At 40.7% G+C, this 25019-nt stretch overlaps 4 protein-coding genes across 11 annotated transcripts in view; 1 reads left to right on the top strand and 3 right to left on the bottom strand.

The window, feature by feature from the left end:
- LOC129717476 (active breakpoint cluster region-related protein) overlaps nt 1-21469 on the top strand; it is an 89440-nt gene extending 67971 nt beyond the window's left edge. For 6 of the 8 annotated variants that reach the window (XM_055667390.1, XM_055667443.1, XM_055667436.1 and 3 more), the window contains 9 exons: nt 16724-17207; nt 17269-17576; nt 17636-17774; nt 17832-18443; nt 18499-19002; nt 19063-19449; nt 19514-19683; nt 19751-20140; nt 20205-21469. In XM_055667390.1, the coding sequence (XP_055523365.1) occupies nt 16724-17207; nt 17269-17576; nt 17636-17774; nt 17832-18443; nt 18499-19002; nt 19063-19449; nt 19514-19683; nt 19751-20140; nt 20205-20388 (3178 nt within the window). In that variant the 3' untranslated portion in view covers nt 20389-21469. Of the gene's footprint in view, nt 1-16723; nt 17208-17268; nt 17577-17635; nt 17775-17831; nt 18444-18498; nt 19003-19062; nt 19450-19513; nt 19688-19750; nt 20141-20204 lie in introns of those variants that run through there. The other 2 variants (XM_055667399.1, XM_055667450.1) reach the window with 2 other exon arrangements.
- Nucleotides 13684-16330, bottom strand: LOC129717507 (protein suppressor of forked). The gene is made up of 2 exons (XM_055667464.1): nt 16196-16330; nt 13684-16014 (listed from the first exon to the last, which is right to left on the bottom strand). The coding sequence occupies exon 2, from the start codon at nt 15978-15980 to the stop codon at nt 13815-13817; it is 2166 nt and encodes a 721-aa protein (XP_055523439.1). The 5' UTR covers nt 15981-16014; nt 16196-16330; the 3' UTR covers nt 13684-13814.
- A 72-nt stretch (nt 21470-21541) lies between the features above and the next one.
- On the bottom strand, nt 21542-23430 carry LOC129717512 (prostaglandin reductase 1-like). The gene is made up of 3 exons (XM_055667477.1): nt 23272-23430; nt 23070-23210; nt 21542-22504 (listed from the first exon to the last, which is right to left on the bottom strand). Exons 1-3 carry the CDS (start codon nt 23282-23284, stop codon nt 21618-21620), a joined length of 1041 nt encoding a protein of 346 aa, XP_055523452.1. The 5' UTR covers nt 23285-23430; the 3' UTR covers nt 21542-21617.
- Nucleotides 23431-23817: 387 nt separating this feature from the next.
- Nucleotides 23818-24525, bottom strand: LOC129717520 (uncharacterized). Its single transcript, XM_055667488.1, has one exon. The coding sequence runs from the start codon at nt 24378-24380 to the stop codon at nt 23955-23957; it is 426 nt and encodes a 141-aa protein (XP_055523463.1). The 5' UTR covers nt 24381-24525; the 3' UTR covers nt 23818-23954.
- Between the last annotated feature and the right edge of the window lie 494 nt (nt 24526-25019).

The raw sequence follows: 25019 nt of genomic DNA, 5'->3' as shown, positions 1-25019 counted from the left end.
ACGCTGCAAAATCTTTCCACACCCCGAGATAATGAGTTGACAATAACGAAACTGGCAGTCAGAGCTGCCAGAAATGTTGCAATAGCTGTGTCTGCAACCGTTTGAAAATCGATCATCATTGAAAAAAAAACAGGAGATTGTGTTCAAGGTATTGCTACGGTTGAAAGGAAACATAGTTCCAACCCTTCCAACATTATAACATATTGAAATGAGATCAAAATTGGTGCTTTGGAACTTTGTACCATGCTTAAAGCTTCATTGCAAACAGCTTGGACACTAAAATCCGCTGCATATCATTTTTATTTTACTATAATATGACACATTCTCAGCGATGATACACTCTGTACCTACATGTTATTATATTCGCCATTTTAGTCTAATAGCCTATACTAACTGATGAAACAAATTTGGTAAATTATTGAGGACAGCATGAAATCCGACCGAGATCATTGTTTGTATTTAACCTGTTAGTTCGCTTTACAGATCTGATAATATCAATTTCCTTAAACAATTGCTCGGTTGCTCGAGCTGCAAACCGGTAGAATACATTTGCACAATTTCCATCATTAACACCTCAACTAGTCGACTACAACTTCGCACAATACCTGCCGGGAGGCCCAGTTTACTTACATAAAGCCCTTTGGCGCCGTTCTTTTGAGGGGGTTTTCTTTTGTAAGCTTTTGTGTGCTTTCTGTTTTTAATTATTCAACTCCGTACATCGTAAAAAAGTAAATCACAAACAATACCGCACTACTGTAGTGTAGTATGGAAAGTGAATAAGGAGACAAAAGCGAATGAATAAGAAATCACCTCGGCAAGTGAAAAGTAAAATTTCAGGGTGTTACGAGTTCGTTTGCGAATAATTGTTTTAAACATGCAATTTTTAAGGGAAAAAATTGCGTTACCTGCTCGATTTTTATTTCAAAACTTATTTTTTTGAAAATGGAGCCACAGGAAATAAGGAAGTTAAGATTTGTTCATCTGCGCTGTGTGTGATTTTCAATGTGGGGGGACAGTCGAATTATATAATTTCCTGTCATACTTCACGCCAAAGTTAAGGCTTATCATATTTTCTTCTCCGCACAGGTAGAACATCTCTGCAGTTAACACAATATTTCAATCCTTCTGAAAAATACATTCACCACTCCCCAACCCATCTACTTCTCGGAAGAACTTTACCACAACAACGTCACCTGGCAAGCAAATCCCCATCCCGATACAAGGTGAGGGCCGTAATTCAACCCGGCACTGTGATTGCTGCTGCTCCACTCACTCTAGAGTCGCTAGAGTCACATGCTGTCGACAACCGCAACGCAGACAGACTGCGACGTCCGGAAATTTAACTGCGGCGGAAGTCCTTCCATTCGTTTCCCGTTTGAAATCACAGCCAGCGCACAGTCATCCCTGAGAACCGTGAATCATTGATTCTATCATGTCCCATCTCCGCAGTGCAAAATCGTCACAATCAGTGTCCAGGGTGATGTTTTGGAAACAAAAATGTTTCTATCGTTCTATGGCAAAAGATACAAAGGAATAGAAAGTTAAATTTTTTCTGCTGGTTTGCTGAATAAAATCAATTGATGAGGCAATCGGAAAAAAAGTTTCTTTATTGTATTCTGCAATATCAGCGGCAGAAAATCCAAAGATTTCGGGATATACAAAAGTAAATTTAATTTTAAACAATTGAACTGATCCACAAATAAGGGATGATTTTACGTAGAAAGTGAACCTGAAACGGCGAGGATTAACATTGCTGCGATACAGTATACTGTCTCCACAAAATTTCTAAGAGATTCAAGAGTGAGAAAATTTTTCAAACGTAGTAATAACTATTTTTCCTGCTTCCGAACTTCTTGGAAACAGTCAGAAAACTGTCTGCGCTCGATTCTTCGGGTTGAAGTTTCAATTTTTACTGCGAACACTATACTCTCTGGTTCATATTTTGATCGTTTGTCACGCCATGCTAAACAAATCAATTGGAGTCGACACCGCTCCATGGTGATTTATTTAGATTCCAACAGCCCATTATAAATAACACCAATCTGTTCCCACAATATGATGATGTGGTAACAATTTCCTTAACTCTCTTCTCTTTCGGTTACTGTCATGAAACCATTAATTGTTCAGTCGTCATGATGCCTTTGAAAAACGGTACTCGAACTTCCTCGGTCTCAAATTAAAACGGAATCCTTATGATACCTTCACTTTTGAATCAATCCCAATCACTTAGAAGTGGTTTCGAAAGTTACTCCTAATTCTGAAGTAATTTGGATCTCGCATTTAAATTCTCATTCAATGTAACATCTTCGATGGTTTTTGCCTTCCATTACGCGGACGGTCATCAGCATTAAATTTACCATCTTAAACCGTCGCTTTACTCAGAGCCGTCGTTTTTTTCGGATAAAAGAAGACAATCAACACTACATCAGATAAACAAACAAAGTCATACATTTTCACACCAACATAAGTATGTGAAGCCAAAATAAAATCACTAATGTGTCAAAGCGGTTTGTTTACTATATGTCTAAACCCAGTTCATATGTTTATTGAATATGTCGAAACCTACCAGCACTTACTGTACTGTTGGAACCCCCCGGTTGATAAACAGTGGCACTTTAGTAGTTCCTCTAACATTGAAGAAAGGGATAATGTATTTAGCTTCTTCTCCCATTTACCGAAGAACATAACTCATTACCGGCCAGAGAAATACCATGGCTTTAATAAATAAATCAAATTATGATTTTTGACTCATTATCCATCGATATTGTTGAAGCATGGATTTGCGGAGTTTTTTTTTTTTTCAAAAAAAGTATGTCTCCAAATTGGTGTTCCAAAATTCGACAACTAATCAACAGAAGGTCAACATGGAACTAACAACCAACAAAGATTGGTTTTAAACCAACGGAGATTGGTAGAATACTATATGTGAATGTAAGTAGTCATCTGAAGCTTGCTCCGTTTAGAAACCGGAACAAATGAATTAGCTCTATTTCTTTCAGAGAAAAATCGTCCGTCACTAGTCGGAAGAAATCGCGACCTATCTCGGAATTTGCACCATCATTTTCTGCACACACACCTAGTTAGTCAAGAACAGCAGCTAGTTTGTTCAAATTTCCTATTCCTCACCTCTGTGCAGCATCTCGCATCACCTTTCCAGGCTTCTGAATTTTCCTCTTGATCATTGTACTTTTCAATGGGCAGAATTGGTTGGGTTGATATCCTTTGTGATTAAATCCACCTTATTGTAACGGCACCACTGATCTACCTCCCGGCTATAGTGACAGCTTACCAAATCCGGCTAAAACATAAGAGGACTTCTGTGTGCCTCAATAAACGGTAAAATTTCTACCGTATACCATTGAGTCCATCATTTTGGTCGCAATAAAAACCTTACCTGTTCACAGCTGCAAATTCCTTGCCAGATTATTAGTTTCCGTGCAAAGTTGTTAGCGAAAACAAACTTCAACTTGGTGGGGACTTCATCCCGTGCTGTAGCGAGATAAAATTTTGTTCCGGTAAGCTGTCCAAGATTTATCTTCTATCATATTGTATTTCGTCAGAACCTTCTTGTGCTACTTTCGAGTGCGTGTTTTAGCCACTAGGGTTTGCTTGATCATCCTGTAGGGTCGAATCCAGCCAAGTCTTCGTAAGAACTATGATGCCATAGCCGATGAACCGAGACGGTTACGCGGAAATAATCGACAACGCTGTTCATTCCGTCGATCTGGTAGTACACGTTAACCTCCTGATGGCGGCTAGAAGATAGGGAGCTTGTAAAACTTGATGCTCGGGAGTGAAGTATTAGACATCAAGTGGGCCGAATCGTTATTATACTTCCCTGCTGAAATAGGTTGGAAGACCTTTAATCCACATCGGCCCTCAGGACCGAGACGACTGTGATGAACACTGGCTGCAATAGGTGCGACTGGGGCCCGAGGAACAGTGCGTCCCGGTTGCGATCATTGCAGCTGCATTCCAATGTTCGAGGGCTCGTTAGAATAGTGTCAGGAAGCAAAATGCAATCACAACACGTCTGAGTCAAATGCTTGTCTGAGATAACAGGTTGGAAGCCCCCTGTGTTTCTCTGAATTCAGTACCGGAACGGCTCTGTTGACGAGAACACTGATGACGAACGGAAAGATTGTCGATTTTTGGAGATGATTGAACCAAGACAGAGTCAACGGGGACTTGCGTGCATCCCAGTGTAGCTAACAAGGACATCGAAGATGATCGATCGGTCCCTGTAGCATCTGCAAGTTGAGTAAGTGAATTAAATGGTTCCTTCAGTGAATCTGTTGATGTTTCTATCGACCGTGCGACTGTGGAGGAGGGATCAAAGGATTACAAAAATCAGCACGAGTGCATTCCGGTTTTAGCCTAGTCCTAGAAAAAACCTGGAGAAGCAAAAGCGGGTTCGTTGTTTTTTTGGTTTTCAAAGGTGTACGAATTTTTTGTGGGTTATAGTGCTCGAATTCGCGAAAAAGAGCACCCTCCAGCCAGGTCTCGGGATCAAGTGCCTTGGCCTTTAGAGATGGATCAACTCCAATTTTAACGAACACGAACATTAGAGTGCTTATATCTCTATCCTTCGTAACAAGTTTGACAACAACGGAGTCATCGTCATTTTTGCCTGAAATAGCATCGGAGCACATAATACATTCATTATGAACTAAAAACAATGTTAAACATTTAAGAAAGGTCCGTTACTGGCTTTCTGACAAAGCTTTATGATGCCGGAACAATAGCGTTGTACGGCCTCCACATGGAGTTTTCGAAAAAAATCTTCAATTGGACGAAATTAAACAGGGGCGACTCGTCCATAGGTGCAACCTGTGCATTGCCCAAGGGACTGCCAGGCAAAAAATATATTTCAAATGCAGATTTATATTTGTATTTTAGGCCGTTACAAATTTTATTTTCATTTTAAGCTAGGGTTTGCAATCTCGGGAACGATTTCCCGGGAATTGCCTTTTCCCGGGATTCCCGGAAATAGGAATATTGATTCCTGGGATCCCGGGATTCCCGAGCTACTCGGAAAATTTTCCATACAATATTGCAATAAAACTAAATATCGTTTCAAAACACGAAACTTACGTCGTAGAAGTGTGGAGCAGGTCCATAAAGTGCATTATACGCAGCAAATATTTGCTCAAAACGACGATCAATATTTGCTTGCCGTGTAATATTAAATTATTTGCTTAATTTATTTGTCAAAAATATATGCTGTCTTATTCAGTAAACGATAAATTAAGAAATATTTTCTTCGTCTCATGTCTTTTTTTGCTAGTGAGTTCACTACTAAGCGGATAGTTGCTTGATTTTTTCTTTGTTTATTGACAAAAAAATTTGAAACCTGTAAATTGATAAAAAATTGAAACCCGTAAATCAATGCGACCAGAAATAAATAAATTAATAAAACTCAGTCTGTGTAACTTGGGTCGTGGCCGCGATTTCACATTAATTACGAAGGCATTCAATGCTCTAAAATCTGGTTGCCAAACACTCAGCTTTATCTTCAACAAACTAAAAGTATTGGACTCTTCAGTTTTTAATGAAGTGTAGCAAGAGCTGAAATCGCTGATTTAGAAGTATTTTAGAAATCAGACACTAGCGGTGATTCAGCGATCTTAAGCAAAGTTTTACAGAAGAGAACTACATTATTTGGGCCTAACGAAAAATTGTCAGCGGAACTAAGGCGATTGATAGACGATTGTTCATGAATTTCTGGAGTGAACTTGAATAAATTTTGTTCTTCAATTGATAATTAAATTGTTAACGATTGTTTGAAACTTTTTATTAATAAACTTTATTAGAAATCTCATTTTTGCTAAGGATTTTTTCCTTTCCCGGTTCCCGGGAATTCCCGGGAAATGAGATTTTTCATTCCCGTTTCCCGGGAAATCTATTTTCGGGAATATTGCAAACCCTATTTTAAGCTCAAGCCGTTTTGTTTATTTTATTGGTTTTCCGACAGCATAAATGCTTAGTTTAGCAACAAACAAGTCCACTGACAGCGAGAGTGTCGGCGAAAGGCAAGCGAAATAAATAATAATAATAATAATAATAATAATAATAAAGTGTTGTTTTTCAACATTCAATTGAGTTTTTAAGTTACGAACGTCATAACTTGCACACAAACTTTGATCAAAGATATATCTTTTTTTTTTCGTCACGGTGTAATTTATTTTTTGCCAACTTTTTTGCTAACTTTGATAACCTTGGACATAAAAAGAATTCAAAATTTGTATCAGCCTTATTGGTTTTTAGTTTCACTTCGAAATAATACAAATAGAATGACTTGCGTGATCATACGGACATCATTCTGATTACTTCCTCAAACTACGATTTTCAGAATTTGTAGTTGAACAGACAGGTTCAGAAGCCACGAGCCGCCCCTGAAATTAAAGTAGATTCGTTGAGTCGCATATTTGGGATACAAATGGAGTCGAGTGGTTATTGAGAAAAGTATGTGGTCTCCGTGGTTCTGTGGTTAGCAATGTCGGTCGGCTAGCTCTCTCACACACGGTTGTGATGTCGGGTTCGATTCCCGATCAGGTCGAGGATCTTTTGGAGCTGGAAATTTTCTCGACTCAGCACTGGGGTACGCTGTATCGTTGTACTTAACCTATAACATGCAAAATGTGCCAAAAACAATATCGATAACGAATTCTCTCAACTAATCTTAGGTAATCGAGACCGCTATTAGCCCTCCGGGCTATCGTGCGATATTGTTTTTATTGTTTTTTCTGGCCGAAAGACATACTTTTCATCGGTATGGTGTTTTGGAGGAAATGAAATCATAATTTTGTTCAAGCATTCGTTCTGGCATACATTTTAATTGATTGCTAAGGGGCCATCCACATTCCACGTGGACAGATTTTAAACGATTCGATTTCGACGCCATTTTGAACAGAACTGGGCGTCCGGCTGGCCAGATCTACGCATTTCTCCGTAGATCTTCAAATTTGTTTCACTTAACGTTTGCGCCAAAAAAAACGGACTTTTTTCAGATGATGATGCAAAAAAAACTAAGACAGATAATTGAGTTCGATAAATTTCCCATGGAAGGTAATCATGTTAGCGTCCTCGCAAAAAAATATTACGTCCTTGCGTGCGGCCTTCCGGCAGTTAACCGGAATATTCGCCATGGCGGACGGAAACATGCGTGTAGCCATGTTTTTAGGCTCTTTCTTCGTTTTTTTAATAATTCCTCCTCCGTTTTTGCGACAAAATTGTTGGAATAGATCTTGCGCTTCAAGTTTGCCCAGAAATTCTCGATGGGAAGCAGCTGGGGGACATTGGGCGGATTCGCCGACTTCGGTACCACATCGATATACAGCCGCTCCATGTCCTCCAACGATCGCTTCGACTAGTTGGCCGACGTCAAATCTGGCCGGAACACCGTGTCTTCGCGCTTATGGTATTTCTTGATGAACGACGGAACTTCTGGCAGGCACTTCGTACTAAAAATTTCCCTGTTCACGGCCAGCCCGGAGCGAAAGATTAGCAACTTTGACATCCCTCTCTCGCTGATTGTCAGCCACAGCCGCACCTTCTTGGGGAACTTGGTCTGTGAAATAAACTTCACCTCGGTGCTCACTTCCTTCGTGGGGGAGGTAAAATACGAAGAGCCCTGCTAATCGTTGCCACACAGGGTGAGATAGGTCTCGTCGTCCATCATCACTGCCACGTCGCGATTCGCCGGTTAAATCGACTTAACCATCTTATTCAACCGCTGTCGCTGCTTCATTGCCTGCAGCTCCAAGATCAGTGGACGGAACTGCCGCTTCCTGACATGTATGTCCATGTTCTCCAGGTACTTTTTCACTGTTTTAGCGCTTGCACCAACCTCCCGGCCAAGTGCACACGGCGATTTAGCCACTTTTCCCTCGGTCGTATTCTTCAGCATCTTTTGAAGCTTCTCGTCGCTCAGGGTCGTTGGCCGTCCGGAACCGGACTTTCTTTCGATGCTCTGATCGTTGTCCAATAGTGTCAAGATGTTTTAGATGCCGGAACGGGCATACCCAGCGTCCACAAAGTGCCGCACGATGCTCGTTTTTGATGCGGCGGGGTACCGTTCTTTGAACGCGCACACTTCTGAACGGAGTAGCTTAACTTTTTTCGCCATCACAGTTAGAGTTTGATTGATAGAGCTGTCAATTTTTTTTTGCTAACTCATGGGCTACTATGATTGATGGTGCATGAGTAGTTTCGTCAGTGTGATTAAAGATAAATCCATGAAAAATCGGCAATTTTTGTCCATTTTTTACCGCAAACGTTATACGGATATATGAATCCGTAGATTGAATCTACGGTTTTTTCAAATAGCTATGAAAATTACGGATTTTCTAAAATACCGACATAGATCTACAATTTTTTTCAATTTGCTATCCCAGGGTGAATATCTAAACATATAAAAATGTGAAATCCGGTCTGTCTTTCCATAGACTTGAAAACTACTGAATCGATCAACGTGAAAATTGGTATTTAGGGGTTTCTGGGGCCAAGAAAGGTTCCTATGATGGTGTGAGACCTCTCCCTCTTCTGGAAGGGAGGGATCCCACACAAATGAAACATAAATTTCCGCACAACTTGGTATGTGGATGTTTTTAGGGGTAACAGATATGTCCATATTAATTCGACATCCCTTCCTCTTCTGGAAGGGAGGGGTTCCATACAAATAAAACACAAATTTCTGCACATTTCGAGAACTGACCAATTAATTGGAACCGAATTAGGCAGGTAAATGCTTTCAGGGGTAACAAATATGTCCATAATAGTTCGACACCCCTCCCTCTTCTATAAGGGAGAGGCCCATACAAACGAAACCTCTAAATTTCGCACAGCTCGAGAACCAATCAAGCAAATACAACCAAATTTGGCATGTGAATGTTTTTAAGGGCGGCAAATATGTCCATTATGGTTCAACACCCTTCCTTCTTCTATAAGAGAGGGGTTCAATACAAATGAATACGAATTTCTGCACATCTCGAAAACTAACCAAGTGAATGGAACCAAATTTGGTAGGTGAATGCTTTCAGGGGTATCAAACATGTCTATAATAGTTTGACACCCCTTTCTCTTCTTAAAAAGTGGGGTTTCCTACACATGAAACACAAATTTCTGCATATCTTGAGAAATAATCAAATGGAACCAAATTTGATATGTTAAGGTTTTTGAGAGCAAAAAAAATTGCATGGTGATTCGACACCCCTCCCTCTTTTGAAACAGCGGGTTCATGCAAGTGAAAATCAAATTTCTTCACAACTCAAGAACCATTTTGGTATGTTGAGGTTTTCGGGAGCAAAAAAAAATTTTTTTTTCTTCATCTATGAAGTGAGCAAAAAATTGTTCATGGTGGTTCGACACTTCTTTCACTTTTGGATGGGAGGGCTCTTATACAAATCAAACACAAATTTCTATAGTGGATTGCACTACTCCGTACTCTAGAAGGGAAGGAAGGGCTCCCATACAAATTAAACAGATATTTCAACCAGGTTTCCGGAAAACAGCCTAAAATGATCGAGTCGATGCACAGGAGAATTTAAGATGAAAAAACTTCCGGTTTCTAATATTGGTGTTTCCGGAACCAGCATGACACCCAGAGGCCAGAAACTGTCTCCAAATGCCATTATGAAACCCAAGATGGCGACTTTCGGTTTCTGTAAACAGCGGAAAGTGACCAAATACCACCCTATATGGGTATTCTTGAAATCGTAATGGTACACAGGAGCTAAAATCGACCTCAGACACCACTTTGAACATCTTAGATGGCGACTTCCGGTTTCTGGAAAATAGCCGAAACGACCAAATACCGCTCAGAGGCCCGAAATTGTCTTCAAATGCCTAAAAATTGATCTCAGACACTATTTTAAATTGTGAGATGGAAACTTCTGGATACAGCCTAAATGACTTACTTAATATGGATATTTCCGTAATCGAGATACTGTATAGAAGCCAGGCATTGACCATGGACACCATTTTGAATTCAAAGATAACCACTTTTAGTTTCTGGAAAACAACCAAAATAACTGAATACCACCGTGGGTGTTTCCGGAATCAGATTGATGCCAGAAAAACAGCTGAAAATGACCGAATCCAATGTGGATATTTTCAGAAAAGAGGTGATGTACAGAAGCCACAAGTCAAGGGTGTTGTTATTCCGATAAAACGAATAACATCAAACGATTTATCTTTTGACCTCGATTATATCCTATGGCCGATTCGTCGTGCATTTGAGGACTATAAACAAATCGCAAGGAATCAATGAATTTGGATTGTTCAAAATTATTTAATTAAACACAAAAGTGGGCGGAACGAAGTTTGCCGGGTCAGCTAGTATTTAATAAATTTAAAGGGAACCCTCCTGAAATTCGAATCCATTTAAAAAATATGGTTACTAGTGACAGTAAAATTATGTACCTCCGTCGTATGATTATTTACACAAACTTTCACTTTTCATGAGCGTGTTGTGTTAACTCCAGAGCCTCAAAAAAAAAAAACAATTTTTAGTTGTCATTCGTTACATCAATGCATTGTGATACGAGAGCTCAAAATCGGGATTTTTTTCATTTGCGCTTCAAATACTGGTTTCATTGATATACTATTTTTGGAACTATATAAGTATATAAAAAGCTTTAGAAAATGACACTAAGTTTTAGTTCGGAACTCCGCCGTTAGTTACGCTGCAATATCCAACTTTTCTGTCTTGCACTCAAGGCTAAATTTGATTGATGGGAGGCCCGGGGCAGACATCGTCGTGGGGCCCTTTTTCCTCAAAACATTTCGAGTTATGATCGTATATTGTGAAATGACTTTCACGCTCCGGTGGAAGATGACAAGAGAAAAAAGGTCATCACTTTGTGGCGATATCTGGGCTCAAGGCCGTTGCTCCTACTTAAATCTGGGCCTGCTTGCACTTTAGAGACATGGTATTCTCAGCAAAGTTGTAGATAATGTTGTCACAAAAAACTTTGCCGCAAACACTTTTCTTCTAATTCTTCTTGTTTCAGAGACATAACATTGTATATTAGACTAGTCCTTAAAATAGGATTTCTGTTGTATCAAGAAAACTGTAGAATTTAGAAAGTAACAATGTTCAACATATATTTGTATATCATCAAAATACACAACTTTGTAGAAGACACAAAAAAGATAGCTTCTACAAAGACCGAGTTATTGCTACGAGAACAATTGTTCGCTTCCGCTTTACTTAAGAATGGGATAGAATAACCCTTTTAAATATTTTCCAAATTACGTTCCTGTTGATTATTTCCGAAAAAAAATATTTAAAATGAGTACCGGTATGTACCCAAGGAACCCCTATTGTTATGAGTGAAATTGCTATCGTTTACTTTATGAAACAATTCCGAGGAATCTCTAATGCCCTCTAATAGCGAATTTCTTTATTCCACCAGCTCACCTCGTTTTGACCTGGAAGCGCACTAACTGCTGTCAAAACTCTTCTTTATTCGCTCGATATTGACCCAGTTTTGACCTGGCGTGCTGTCCGAAGCGCACTGTAAAATTTGACAGCTTCAACCCTCCACCGCACGTGCTTAGTTCGTAAACAATTATCTAGCATCTCTTTCTTACTTGCGTCGTAAATCGCGATGCCGTTTTTTTATTGCTCGGCAGATTTGCCCTGACGCTGTGGAATAAAGAAATTCGCTACAAGATAAAATGGGATGAAATTGGTATGGCAAATGATGATTTTTGCACTGAAAACTATCACCTACCAACCTTTGGAAACGAAATTAACTTCTGATTAAAATCAATTCATTGTGGCCCACGAGATGGAAAATTAAAAATTTGCTCAGGTATTCAGGTTTTTGTATGTAATTTCTATTAAATCATAGTGCGATCAACGTTAAAAATTCTATTCCTTGAGCTTTCATCTCAAATTCACTCAGCTATTTGGCATTCCATTGAGTTTGACGAATAGAGAAACTTTACAAGAATATATAAGGTTACCCCAGGGATTCAAAAGGTTAACTTTGACAAGTACGAGATTCTCCTAAAAATTGTATTTAAGGACACGTAAACATTATGTAGTGTTAGAAAATCAGTATCTTTTTATCAATACTTTTTGATCCGAACTTTAAGGAAATCTCAATTTCACCCCACCGATCAAGTTCACCCCATTGCACAGAAATATTACAGAACTATTTCCAAAACTGATATTCAATTATGGAGCTTTGCCATATTTGTACTTTGGACCGTGTGTCCTTAATTCGACAAAATACCCTGACACATGTACAGTAGAACGTGTTTACATTTTATCAAAATAAAATTGGTATAGAAATGGTTTGGCCTCAAAGCAGTTGAGACCATCACAATGAAAGTGCTTTGATAATGCGCGATAGGACATGATTTTTCTTCAATCCAATCCCCAACTTAGATGTCCAGATGATAGCCGATGGATGGAGAACTTAAAAAATAAAACTAAACTTTCTTTTCATTGTCATTCTCACTATTGTTGGAAACATGTCTCTTCAACATGCGCAGCCCAATTGTGATCACCTCATTTCGGATACCTTTTTTTCTAATGATGAATAAAAATTATTCTTCGCTTGCATCGAACACCGCAAAGATGAACGCATTTGAAACGCATCGCCGCCAGCTGCAGCGCAAATTAGAGAAGCACGCAAAAAACATTTCTCCAACGCTTTCGGAAGGGTTAGGAAGCCATCGAGCATCACTCTCTTCATCCAAATACTGCACTAATAAATCGCATAAAACGAACCGTCCCTGAGTGGAGAGCAGTGGCCATACCGATCGGTAACATTTATGGAAAAAGGGTAAATTGCAGCAGCGTGGGTAATCTGATCCAGAGTACCGTAACACAATTCCGCGTGCAGTCGATCGGAATAGGTTGTGTGCATCATGGCCATCTGCCAGTAGTAGTGCATCGACACGCGGCGGCGGCAAACCAGCCAAGGGAATACGAGTTTGATCTCCGCTGGCAGTTTACCGGAGCCTGTAGTATATATAGGTGAAAACCGCTTTTCAAACTGCAGCACCTCTGCAGTTGATACACGGACGGCGGCGCCTCGTCACACCTTCTACGTTGGCCCAAAAGTTGCAAACCCGTTGCATTTGTAGTGCAAGCTCTCCGATGCAGTATCATAATTAATTCATGCGCGGTACACTTTTGCTGGAACCAGTTGGCGCGGAAAGCAGCGAGCGATATTTTGCGGGTTGTTTTCTCACTATGTGCACATCTGCTGGGTCGTAAACGGAACGGTTATGTTCAAAATCTACTTACCGGACGTGTTTGAATTAGTTCACCATAGAAAAAAAAGGAACTTTTCATCAGTTTTATTAGCTACAAGGAAGACATTTATTAGGTTATTTCCATCAGTAATTACAAATCATCATTGAGATTGTCTAACTAAGCAATAAAATCAAGGGAGCGAAAATTTACGATTTGGTCCACTTATTGCTCGGTTTGCTAAAGTTCACGCTACATAGGAAAAAATGTAAGAGAGTCGCCTTCTTGCCGTACATCAGCTAGTGCGATAATTTACCCAAGCATTCCATTAAAAAAGCCAGAGTTTTATTAGTACCAATTGACTTAATTATTCTGTAAACAATTTTGTTTACAACGTGACTTGTATCGCACTCATGTGATGTATTGATTTCCATGCAAAGAGTTTTCTTCCAAATGATCGGTAGTAGAGCTCAAGTTTAGTTGATTTATTCATCCAATAATTTGTTCTCTTACTTATACGTCGAAAAGGACCCTTAAATCTAAGTATATACTGTCTATAAATGAACGAATTTGCACTGACTGTCGGTAACACGCGCACATTTTACCGATTGAATCTTTTCTGCTGTCGCAAACGATAGACATCGTTAGCTGGTGGGGCGGACATGGTGGTTTCCTCGTCACTATCATCACCGCCCGGTGCCATCCGTCTTCGTTTCAAGCCTCCTTCGCCCGAATACGTACTGTCATCCACAATCCAGTGCACCGCTTTAGCGAGATCGAACAGTTTAATACTGTTACCGTTTTCCCCACCCCCACCAGGAGTGATCGGAACGTCTGGCAGTACAATCCGGCTGAACAGATCCGCTAGCTTCTCAATCGAAACAAAAGGACCCTGGAAGCATATCGGCGGCGGTAGTATCGAACACAGATACGATGCGGCCGGTGGTTGTGGGAAAGAACCTCCATCCAAAGGATGCTCGCCTGGATAAGCATTGGGCTTCGGTTTGTATGGAATCATCTGGGCAAAATCCGGACGAGGAATTTGGTTGGGCGCATCCGCGTTTTCTGTAGTTGTTGGAATTTTACTGGTGATTGAATTCAAAACACCATTGGTTTCAGTGTAACCAATTGATTTTAATTCAGCAGTAGAACATGGATAAAGGTTAAGAAACTTATAACGATCTACTAGTTGAGCAGTTTCTTTTCCTTCGAATTCTTTAAGTTTCTCCAGAACAGCGCTTCTTCTGCGTTCGACTTTAACAATACTTGATAAGTCTCCTATGTTGGATTCGAACTCTAGAAAACGGTTCCACACCTCTACCGAAAGCTGCGGCGTCAGTCCGCCAGAAGATAGCACTCGCTCAAACAGCACCCGCGTATTGTTATCCTCGTTAAGATGCGATAGATAATCGATGTAACACATAACATATTCTGGGCTTCCTCCGAAGCGCTTCAATCCTAGTTCAAAAATACGAAATGCGATATCTTTGTCTTTGGTGCAATAATATTCCATCAAAGCGGCAGCCACAAAAACATGATATGTAGAACGCACGTCTTCACGAGCTTTTTTGAAAATGGCTCTAGCGGAAATAATACCCTCCGCACGGCGGGCAAATTTCATATACTGGATGTAAGCCAGCGTCGGATCTATATCTGGAATAGACAGAAATTTGTTATACATCTGGTGCACCTTTTCATATTTAAGTCTTCCTTCTTCAAAATCGGCATAAGCGAAGTAGAGCAGAGCATTCCTGCTAAGAACACTGCTAATAGCTCTTTCTAGTATATTGGCAGCTTCATCGGCAAATACTTTTGCGGCGTTGAGGTCTCCTTTGTCAATCAACTGTTTCGAACTTTGATCCAAATATTGGGCAGCTTGATGCCAAACCGCTGGATGGTGCGTTAGCACTAGAAGACACTGCTCTGTGGCAAACATTACCCGACGAGTGACTAAAGCAGTATCTTCGCTTCGAAGTGGATTGGACCTCTCGAAGTTTATATATTTTTTCCACAATTCAACTTGTTTCTGTTCCTCCTTGGTAGCCATCGGAGGGACCGCTGGAAGATTGCGGTTCAATCCTTTCGTGACGATTTCCAGTTCTTTTGCAACGCGACGTGCATTCATGTAATCTCTTGATCTTTCCAAACTCATTTTTTCGGAAATAATGGGATTTATGTTTTGCTCGAACATAATATACTCTTTCCACAGATGTTCTATTCCTATGATGGGAGTTATTACTGCTCGCTGGTACACTTTTCGTACAGCGGTTATTTTTTGATTCTCCGCATAACTTCCCACAGCTTCAACACTTTTTAGAAATGAAATGTAATCCTGCCAGATTGAGTACGAGTGCAGATCCATGCCGATCTTCTCGAGAGCGAAGTCATAAGCTTGTGCCAGTTTTTCTTTATGCGTGCTCAGCCCTGCCTTTGTTTCTTTTACATAGGTCAAATAAAGCTTCCACAAATCGATGTTCAAAATTTTCACCAAACAGCGCTGGAAAAGTTTTTCCACCCGTTCGTAGTTTCGATACTTCATTTCCTGCTCGATGTAAATTTTCCAATAGCGGGCCGTCGTAGGAAAGACACTCACCAGCGATTCGTACAGCGAGCGCACTTCGTTGATGTTCCGGCTTTGCCCCTCGCGAACCAGCACCGACCAGGATTCCACATCGAACGGGCGCACCTCCACGGTCTGCTGAGCCCGCACCAGCCGTTCATGGCCCCACTCAATATCAAACTTGAGCTGGTCCTTCCATTGAGCCATTTCTCCGCCCTTTGCGTTCACGATTCACGGCAGCCTAGAATTAGAGACATGAGAATCAGCAAAATGGCACTTATCAGGCACAGAGAAGCGAATTGGTGATTGTGTGAAGAAAAAAACGAATGTACGATGATTGTCACTCGAATATCACTGAATCACTTTAATGTACATAAATCATTCGGTTTTGATGGGGTGTAACTACTTTGGAACAACAATACCTTAATATTTTGTTGAAAAAGTGGAAAACTTTATCGCAACCGCTGACGTCGAGCAAGACTTTTTGACACACCGCACTTCAAGAGCCGTCAACGCGAAAAGGTGAAACTTTTTTCAGTCGAGCTGGTGGTGTTTGTTCGCCGCTCGCCGGTTTTCGCCCGTTGCTTGCGTGCGAGTGTGTGTGCGAGAGGAAGGAGAGAGAATTGAATGAGAGTTCGAATTGCAGCAGAGAGTGCAGGCTTTTTACACTAGTGTGTAAATGAATAACGGAGTAACGTGTTTAACGCATTGAATGAAGCAAAGCACCTGTGTCGGTGGTAGCGAACCTATACATGTATAGGTTCGCTAGTGTCGGTGGGTATGCGTGCGTAATTTATATACATATCCTATAGGAAAAGGTGAACAATACGACATATAGATGGCTCAGATAGCATTCATCCAGAATGTTTCGGACCCAATAATGTTATAATCCAACATTAAATCGCAGTTTACACATTTCAAATCTCCAAATATCAATCTTATCTTTCCAGACCACCACCCAAATATCCACGCCGTGCGGCACCGGTGGAACCACCTGTCATACCTGCTGCGGCGATGCATAACTTGCGCCGTGACCAGTCCTCCGACGGTACCCCAGACAGTCCAGGCAGTTCACTGGAGCGGAACCTTAAGCCGTCGGAAATTTACCGGCAAAAATCATCGGACTCGTTGGACGTCAAACTGTCGTGCCGGTCTTCCAAGGTGAACGAGCTGGTCGACGATTTCAGCAGAAAACTGCCAAAATCGGATAGTCTAAAGTCGAAGTCTAGTACTGATAGTCCTACAGGGTCGCTGGGAAAGAACGTTGGTGCTTCACCCACGGGCAGCTTGGGCAAACTGCCCCAAACCAGTAGCGATAGTCCCACTGGAAGTTTGGACAAAGGCAACCACCGTACGAACGATAGTCTCCAGTCGGTTGGGTCCAGAGAATCGTTGGCTTCGACCGGCGGTGGAATGGCAGCCATCTCGGAAAGAGTAAGCGTATACATCATACACCCATTTGTACTAATCATTAACATGTTACGTATCCTTACAGATAAAAAGTTACGAGTCTATCTCATCTCTTAGCTCAGATAGCATGCGATTAGGAGGTGCAGTACCGGCTGAACAGGAACACTACTACGATACGGTCCCGTTGGACAACGGAGAAGGGGACTACGTCTATATTCAAGCCAGTGGCACTGGCTCCACTTCTAGTCGGGACGATATCTCAACGGCCGGTAGCACCCTACCTTTGCCGGCTTCTCATCCTCGGAGTCACAACAGTAGCCAGACGAGTGTACAGCTAGAACCAGAATCTCCGGGACGAAGTTCCAATTACGTTAATATCGACTATTTTATACAGTGAGTAGTGCACTGTAGAAAAAGCATACGATTTGATAAAATCATCTTTTATTTTGCAGTAGTCAAAATCTAGAGAACAGAAGCAGCTCAATCGACAGCGACGGTGAAGCGGACGGAGGTCCACCAGTGCTATTGCGTGCAATCTCTAACGAAACCAATTCTGGTCAACCGGGACATGGGATTTTACGAAAGATTTCTGTAGGTGCCTTTCTTCCTGTTATAAACGATACAATTCTAACAACTGTCTACTTCCAGAATGCTAACCGCAACACAATCATCCGACACATCGTGGCTAGTATCATCACCAGCGAAACGCTCTATGTCGAGTGTCTGAACAAAATGAAACAATACATGAAAGCGATACGAGCCACTTTGACTACGTCGCAACCTGTGATATCTGAAGAGGAGTTTCAGACGATATTTTTTAAGATCGAAGACCTGCACGAAGTGCATTCCGAATTTTTGAACGAGCTGCGGGCGAAACAGCAACCGATACCTGAGGGCGAAGAGCTGTGCGTCGGGGAGGTGTTCCGTCGGCTGGCCGCTCACATTCACCTGTACGGGGCGTTTTTGCACAATTACGGTCGTGCCATTGACACGGTGAAAAAATGCAGCACCCACAGTCAACAGTTCAAGGAGATCGTATCCAACATAGTATTCAAGAACCAAAACGAACAATCTTTGTCACTTGAGGAGTTGCTCCACAAACCAGTGGCTCGGGTGCAGAAGAATGCCCTCGTGCTAGAGGATCTGTTAACTCAGACACCCGAGCATCATCAAGATTACCATGCGTTACGGCAGGCGACAAAGACAATTCGGAACTTCCTGTCCGAGTTTAACGTGGTACAGACTAAATCGATGTTTCCGGTAAGTTAAATAATTGATTCTCGTAACTTGATTATTTTAAACTTAATTTTTTCAGAGTGACGATAAAGCCCTGCGAAGGCTAGTGAAAAACTCATTTATTGTGGAACTTGCGGACGGTCATCGGAAGCTACGGCATCTGTTTCTATTCAATGATGTTATTGCGTGTGCGAAATACAAAGCCGCTGGACGGGACCGTAATGGATTCGAGTTCGAGCTGAAGTGGTTCATTCCGTTGCGGGACATTGTCATTTGCGAGGAATCCGCCAACGACCCGAAGGAAACTAGTCCCATCAATATTGTGCACCTCAAGTCGCAGGCTTGTACGGTGCGTGACCAGATCATGCTGGACGAGAAAGACGAAAAGAAGCAACGATCCGGCGGATCTCGGGTGGGAGACAAACACAGGAAAAAGCTTGCCGATCTGGAAGCTCAGCTGGTACTGGCTTCGCCGAATCTAGTGTTTAAGATTGGCAATAAGGCAACCGGGAAAACGATGACATTTTTCCTCAGCTCAGATTTCGAACGAACGCAGTGGATAGAGTCCATTCTGACCTTACAGGTGAGTTATTGTCTAACAAAAATAGCTCATTAGTAAGCTAATTCATTTTAATCCTTTCAGCAATCATGTAATCTTCCCGGACAAGTTCCAGTTCAAATTTACGATTTACAAGCATGGATAACGGCCTGCCAGGCACTCATAAAAACCGAGATGGGGTCTTATTTGATGCGTAATGCACGGGATGAAAGCTTGCTAGTGGGTGATTTGCATCTCACTATCCAGGGACTCCAGGGTTTCGAACAACCGTGCGATCTATTTATTTGTGTGGAAATAGACTCTTACGGACATTACTTCCGCAAGGCAAAAACAAAATTAGTTTGTCGCAGTGCATCACCCAACTGGAACGAATCATTCGTGTTGGAACTCGAGGGCAGTCAAAATCTTCGCATTCTGCTGTACCAGGACGAGGTGCAGAGGCCTATTTTGAGGGCAAAGCAAATTCTAAAGGTGAGCTTGTATTATTTGAAATGTCATTTAACGGAGACTAACTTTACCTACTGTCAAATTTCAGCTAAGTCGCCAATGGCTGCAAGAAGCACCCATCACCAAAGTACTGAAACTGTCGGAAACCTTAACACTGAACACCATGATTCGCTTCGTACCGGGCGAAGTGACGCTGCGAAGGGTACCAACTTCCAAACCTGGAGCTCTTTTCGGTGCTAAATTACAACAAGTCATCAAGTGAGTTTCACTACCAAAGAAAAGACCTTTAAAAAAATCAAGTCGAATATCAAATGTTTCATTTCAGGCGCGAAAAACGTGACATTCCATTCATCGTGAGCGCGTGCGTTCGTGAGGTCGAGCGACGCGGTATGTCCGAGGTGGGAATCTACCGAGTGTCAGGATCCGCATCCGATGTTGCGAAGTTGAAGAAATCATTCGAAACAAACGCATATGAAGCCGAACAGCTTTTAAAGGAGGTAGATATTCACTCCGTGACTGGCATTTTAAAATCTTACCTAAGAGACCTGCCGGAAGCTCTCTTCACCGATCAGTATTATCCTAAGTTTTTCGAAACATTCAACCGACACTCTAATCTGAATGAGGCCTCTCGTATCGAAGCATTACACAAGATTTTCGCCGAGCTGCCGCAGTCGAATAAAGCTACCATCAATTTACTACTGGACCACCTGATGAGGTAGAATTCCGCAAATAAACTGTTTAACATCAGTTTTTAATTTAATCCTTTTTCTTCTACGCAGAGTACATCAGCAGGAAATTGAAAACAAAATGTCCCTTCATAATCTGGCGATGGTTTTCGGTCCTACACTGCTGCGACCCGGGCCATCAGCCATAAAGCAGAAAGATCTCTTGGAATCCAGTACCGCCGACGTGATGACACAAGCCGGAATCCTCTACAGTTTCCTACAGGCCCGACTGAAGTAGCGCAACGTTAGATTCAAAGTTTCCGTAGAACTGCATTAGTGTAACAACAGTATTCGTAACCAGTACGAAGTATAAGAGACATACTACAAGGCGTACAGGAAGAGAAAATCATCGGGACTCAAACAAACCATAACTTCAATAAGGATCAAGTTTTAGCAAATTTTGACTTGTGTTTGTCGCATGCTGATCTTTATTGAATTCGATCAATAACTTTACTCTATTCAGTGGCAACTTTCTGTAAAGTGACCAAAGCAGATTTGTTTTTTCTTTTAATCTAAATTCAGGATAGTCGTCCTCCTTCACGAAAACTTCCGTTGGTTTTCGGAGTGTTTGTTTGAGCGCGCTTTACAAACTTAAGACGCTGTTTATTTCTAAAATAAACCCCGTTTGATCGCAACCAAAATTAGTCATTTTCAGTTTTGTTTTTCCGTATGGGATGTATTTAGTTTATTTGTGTAAATTTGCTTTCTGTGTATATATTCTTGACTTATAATTAGTGTTAGAGAACGAACGATAAAAGTCACGGTTCTGGTAGTTATGAGGCGACGTTATTTGGTCGTTTGAAATATATGTTATATGATACTTTTCGGTAGCTTTCGAGATAAACTATATGCGTGGAAAATGCGTACGCATTATTACATTGTTACGAGCATAATATATTAAACAAACGTATTCATTATGGCAATTAACTATATAAATTCAGTTATTAGAAGCAACTTTGTGCGTTATAGTCAGGACCGTAAAGCAACTCTCTACTATAAGCAATGGATATACAATCAAATATATTCTATGGGAAACCGCCAAAACAACCAATCAAGTACACCCACAAACATTCACACATTCGCAGCTTATCACATACACATATTTAGCGATACCGAATGGATATGTTAACAAACATTAAAACCATCTTTCTCAAGCAAAACAAGATGTATCGGTATTTATTAAGCATGAAATGAAACCTATCGGACTGTCGTCGCTTGAGATAAGCGCAGTAAATTGCTGAATTTATCTAGTAGGATTTTCTCCTTAAATTACAATTATGAAAACAATAAAAACAATCTTTCGTATTGTGAATTATAAATTGTCCACCTAACACCTTTCTGAAAGAACGCCAAATTTAGCCGATTAAGGTTCATCGGAAATAAAAAAAAGGTTTTCTTCAAAGATTATTTTATTCTACAACATTCAAACCCGTATTTATCCTCAAAAATGCACTGGACTGGTCCAATTCAAAGCTTTACGACAGCCTTACCAATGTTACCGCCCTTCATCATATCCATAAAAGCAGCTGGTGTGTTCTCAAAACCATCAGTAACAGTTTCATGCCATTTCAGTTTTCCTTCCTTAATCCACTGCAAATTGGCATTAATTCCTTCCATCCAACGGTTATTCCAACGCCATACCACAAATCCTTCCATCTTTAACTGCTTGAAAACCATCATTCGCAAGGGATCCGTTACCTTCTCAATGGAAGAATTATAGTTCGAAATCGTTCCACAGACCGCAACTCTACCGTATAAATTCATTAGCTTTATAACCGCCTCCGACGTTTGACCTCCAACGTTGTCGAAATAAATATCTATACCCTTGGGTGCGGCCTTTTTCAATGCAACATAAATGTTGGGTGTGGTTTTATAGTTGATCACCTCATCGAATCCCAGCCCTTTCAACCACTGACATTTCTGATCTGATCCGGCTATTCCCACTACACGACAACCTTTAATCTTAGCTATCTGCCCCACCAAGCTGCCTACAGCACCTGCAGCACCACTTACGGCAACTGTTTCGCCAGCCTTGGGAGTACACACCTCCAATAATCCAAAGTACGCCGTGTTACCAGGCATTCCCAGTACTCCCAAGGCCAAACTTTTAGGCAGCGATCCAAAATTTGGTAAAACGTACGGGCGATCTGCTTTTAGCTCGTCGGGATTACAAACGGTGTGTGTTCGCCACCCGAATTGTCCAAAAATAGAGGACCCTGTTGGAAACGCTGGATTTTTACTATCGATCACCGTTCCCACCTGGCCACCGATCATCAACGTTCCCTCGGGATACGCCATCATGTATGGTCGCATGTAAGGATCGACGCTAAGATATTCAGCTTCCGCGAGGAATTCTGTGGTTGAAAAGAAATAGCTAAATCAATAGAGATAATATAATTCTTTTTTTAAATTTCTGTTGTGCGTTTCATTCAGCGCTATCGTCCTCAGAATACAAAGCAGTTTGAAGACAAAATTAAAGGATAGGCAATATGGTCCGGCCTCCTCTATTGTTATTTGTAATTCAACTTCTGTTTCTATAAACAATTTTTTTATCTGAGATGAGTCTGTTTTATTATTGCCAACGTATCATGTTAAATATTCCTTCATTCGACTAAACTAAAATTGCAAATACTATGTACCTATTATGAAATTTGTCCTAATGTCGAATTGCGGTCCTGAAAAAGGACCTTTATAAAAAAAAAAATAACGGCCAAATTGTATCGTGCGTTTATTTTTGCAGTTCCAACAACCAAATGTAGGAGTCGCATAAGCTAAACAAGCTTTGTGTTAAAACGCTGATTAACTTTCCGTGTGATTTCTTTCAATCATGCCAGATATTTAATAAAGCTCAGATAATGCATGACGAAATTCTAGATGATTTTTGGAAATTTTTTACCATGTTATAACAAACATGCTTACCTCCATTTTTTAAAGCCGGTAGCTCTTCCTGTTCAAGCCGGAAATTTTCATATGTTGGTTCTCCCTTGAACGTCTTTGCATATATCCACTTCCTGGCTACTGGAGCCAGGGAGCCCCAGCTGCGTTTGTGAATATTAAGGACTACAAAAAAAGGTACGTCAGGAATTTAATTAATTACAGTTTTCTGACAAAAAGCACTTACTCAAAGACCTCATTCTATTACCAACAAGAGACGATTTATTTGAAGCAAGCGAAATATTCAAAATGCACTGTTTACTGTCACTTCATAAAACTTTAAAAAATCTCTTAAGCCGCTTATCATTAACTCAGGGATGTTCAATTTTACAAAGCGATCGATAGACAATAACAAATATTTTTTATCACTATAAATGATTTGAAATCATTTTTAAGATTGTTATTAGGCTATTTTTGCATACTTAGTCAGAACTCAGATTAAAAAACATTATCAGATTACTTCATACACAAATGCAGAAGTAGCGTTTTGTTCAGCATGAACCGATATGTGTAAAAAATACCTAATCAAACCTGTATTAATTTATGAAATAACAGTGAACAATGTTTAGCTTTCAAAAAAAATGTATGATTGCATCATGTAAAATCTAGGTTTTTAATATGATTAGAAGTATTTATTGCACATCACTATACGAATTCAGAGTAAGTCCAACAGCATCAGAATAAGATAGCTAAAAGAAAACAATATTTTTCGGATAAATTAATTCATTAAAACTACATACTGCACAATTTAATTCATTATAACAATACCAGCTTAGCTACTAATGTTGACATTATTATTGGTTTATTAAAATATACTCTTTAGAAGCGTAACCACTGGAGTTATCACATTTCGCAACAAGAAGTCAGTAATTATGTTTCCGACAGTACACTTCTCTCCAAGCTAAAATCGTAGGCCATCTGCGAAACCGCCACTTTATTGACGAATGCAAGTATTTCGTTCACTTGGTATTGTGTAATTTCAAGGTTGCTATCTTTAACGAGCTCGGGCGATAGCTTGAATGGCACCCCATACAGGATATGGCTTGTTTTCTCCTCACTCTGTTGACGTGTGGCGGTTGCGACGGCAGCTCCTGGCACATTTCCCATAGAATTGGTCGGAAGTGGTATGCTTGGATAGAGTCCACGCACAGGTGAATCAGCCGCGCTACCAGGAGATCCCTTATGTTCCACTATGATGAAATCATCTTCCTTTGGGGCTGGTGGTACAGGACCTGGAATCGGCTCTGCAGGTGTATGATCTGGGCTTGGTTTTTTGCTTTTAAAAAACGAAAACATAGCTGTTGTGTTTTTTGATATGCCGTACACCTGAAAATCACGAAAGACACCCTAATTGAAATGGAAAATGACGATTTCTGCCTTATAAAAGTTTTATCAGTACAAATATTTATTTTTGTTTTGTTCAGTGCGCAGTGATGCCAATGTTGCTAATTTTCCGAATATAAAGAGTAAATTTTGATTAGGACGGTTATATCACAGATAACAGATATACAATGAGCACAAACAGAGGTGAGGAGGAGAGTACATTTTTCTAGTATAGACCTGGGAGGGAGAAACGAATACTACACTCAAAATAGAGAACACGCACATGCGTCGTTTTCTGACAGCTGGTAACTATCTTCTTGCTGTAACGCATGCAAGACTCAAACGAAGTTTTCAGTAACATCAGGAATTCGCGTTGACGGTGTTGCTGATTTTTGTTTGGTTTTTGCGTGCATATGAGAGCTCACATTAGTTTACAATTACATATGAGAGCTCACATAAGTGCGAACAGCCTTCAAAATCTTTTTTTAACGCGAATAATGTGTGTTTTTTTTTCAATTTGCCTTTGTATAAAAGTTTTTTTCAGAGTGTTGAGCTCGACCGTAGTGAAGTATGTTCGAAATTGTAACCAAAGCCTTAAATCCAGAGAAGCGC

Source organism: Wyeomyia smithii, chromosome 1 (assembly GCF_029784165.1).
Source record: "Wyeomyia smithii strain HCP4-BCI-WySm-NY-G18 chromosome 1, ASM2978416v1, whole genome shotgun sequence".
NCBI classification, from domain to species: Eukaryota; Metazoa; Arthropoda; class Insecta; order Diptera; family Culicidae; genus Wyeomyia; species Wyeomyia smithii.
This window is presented reverse-complemented; position numbering and strand designations above follow the sequence as displayed.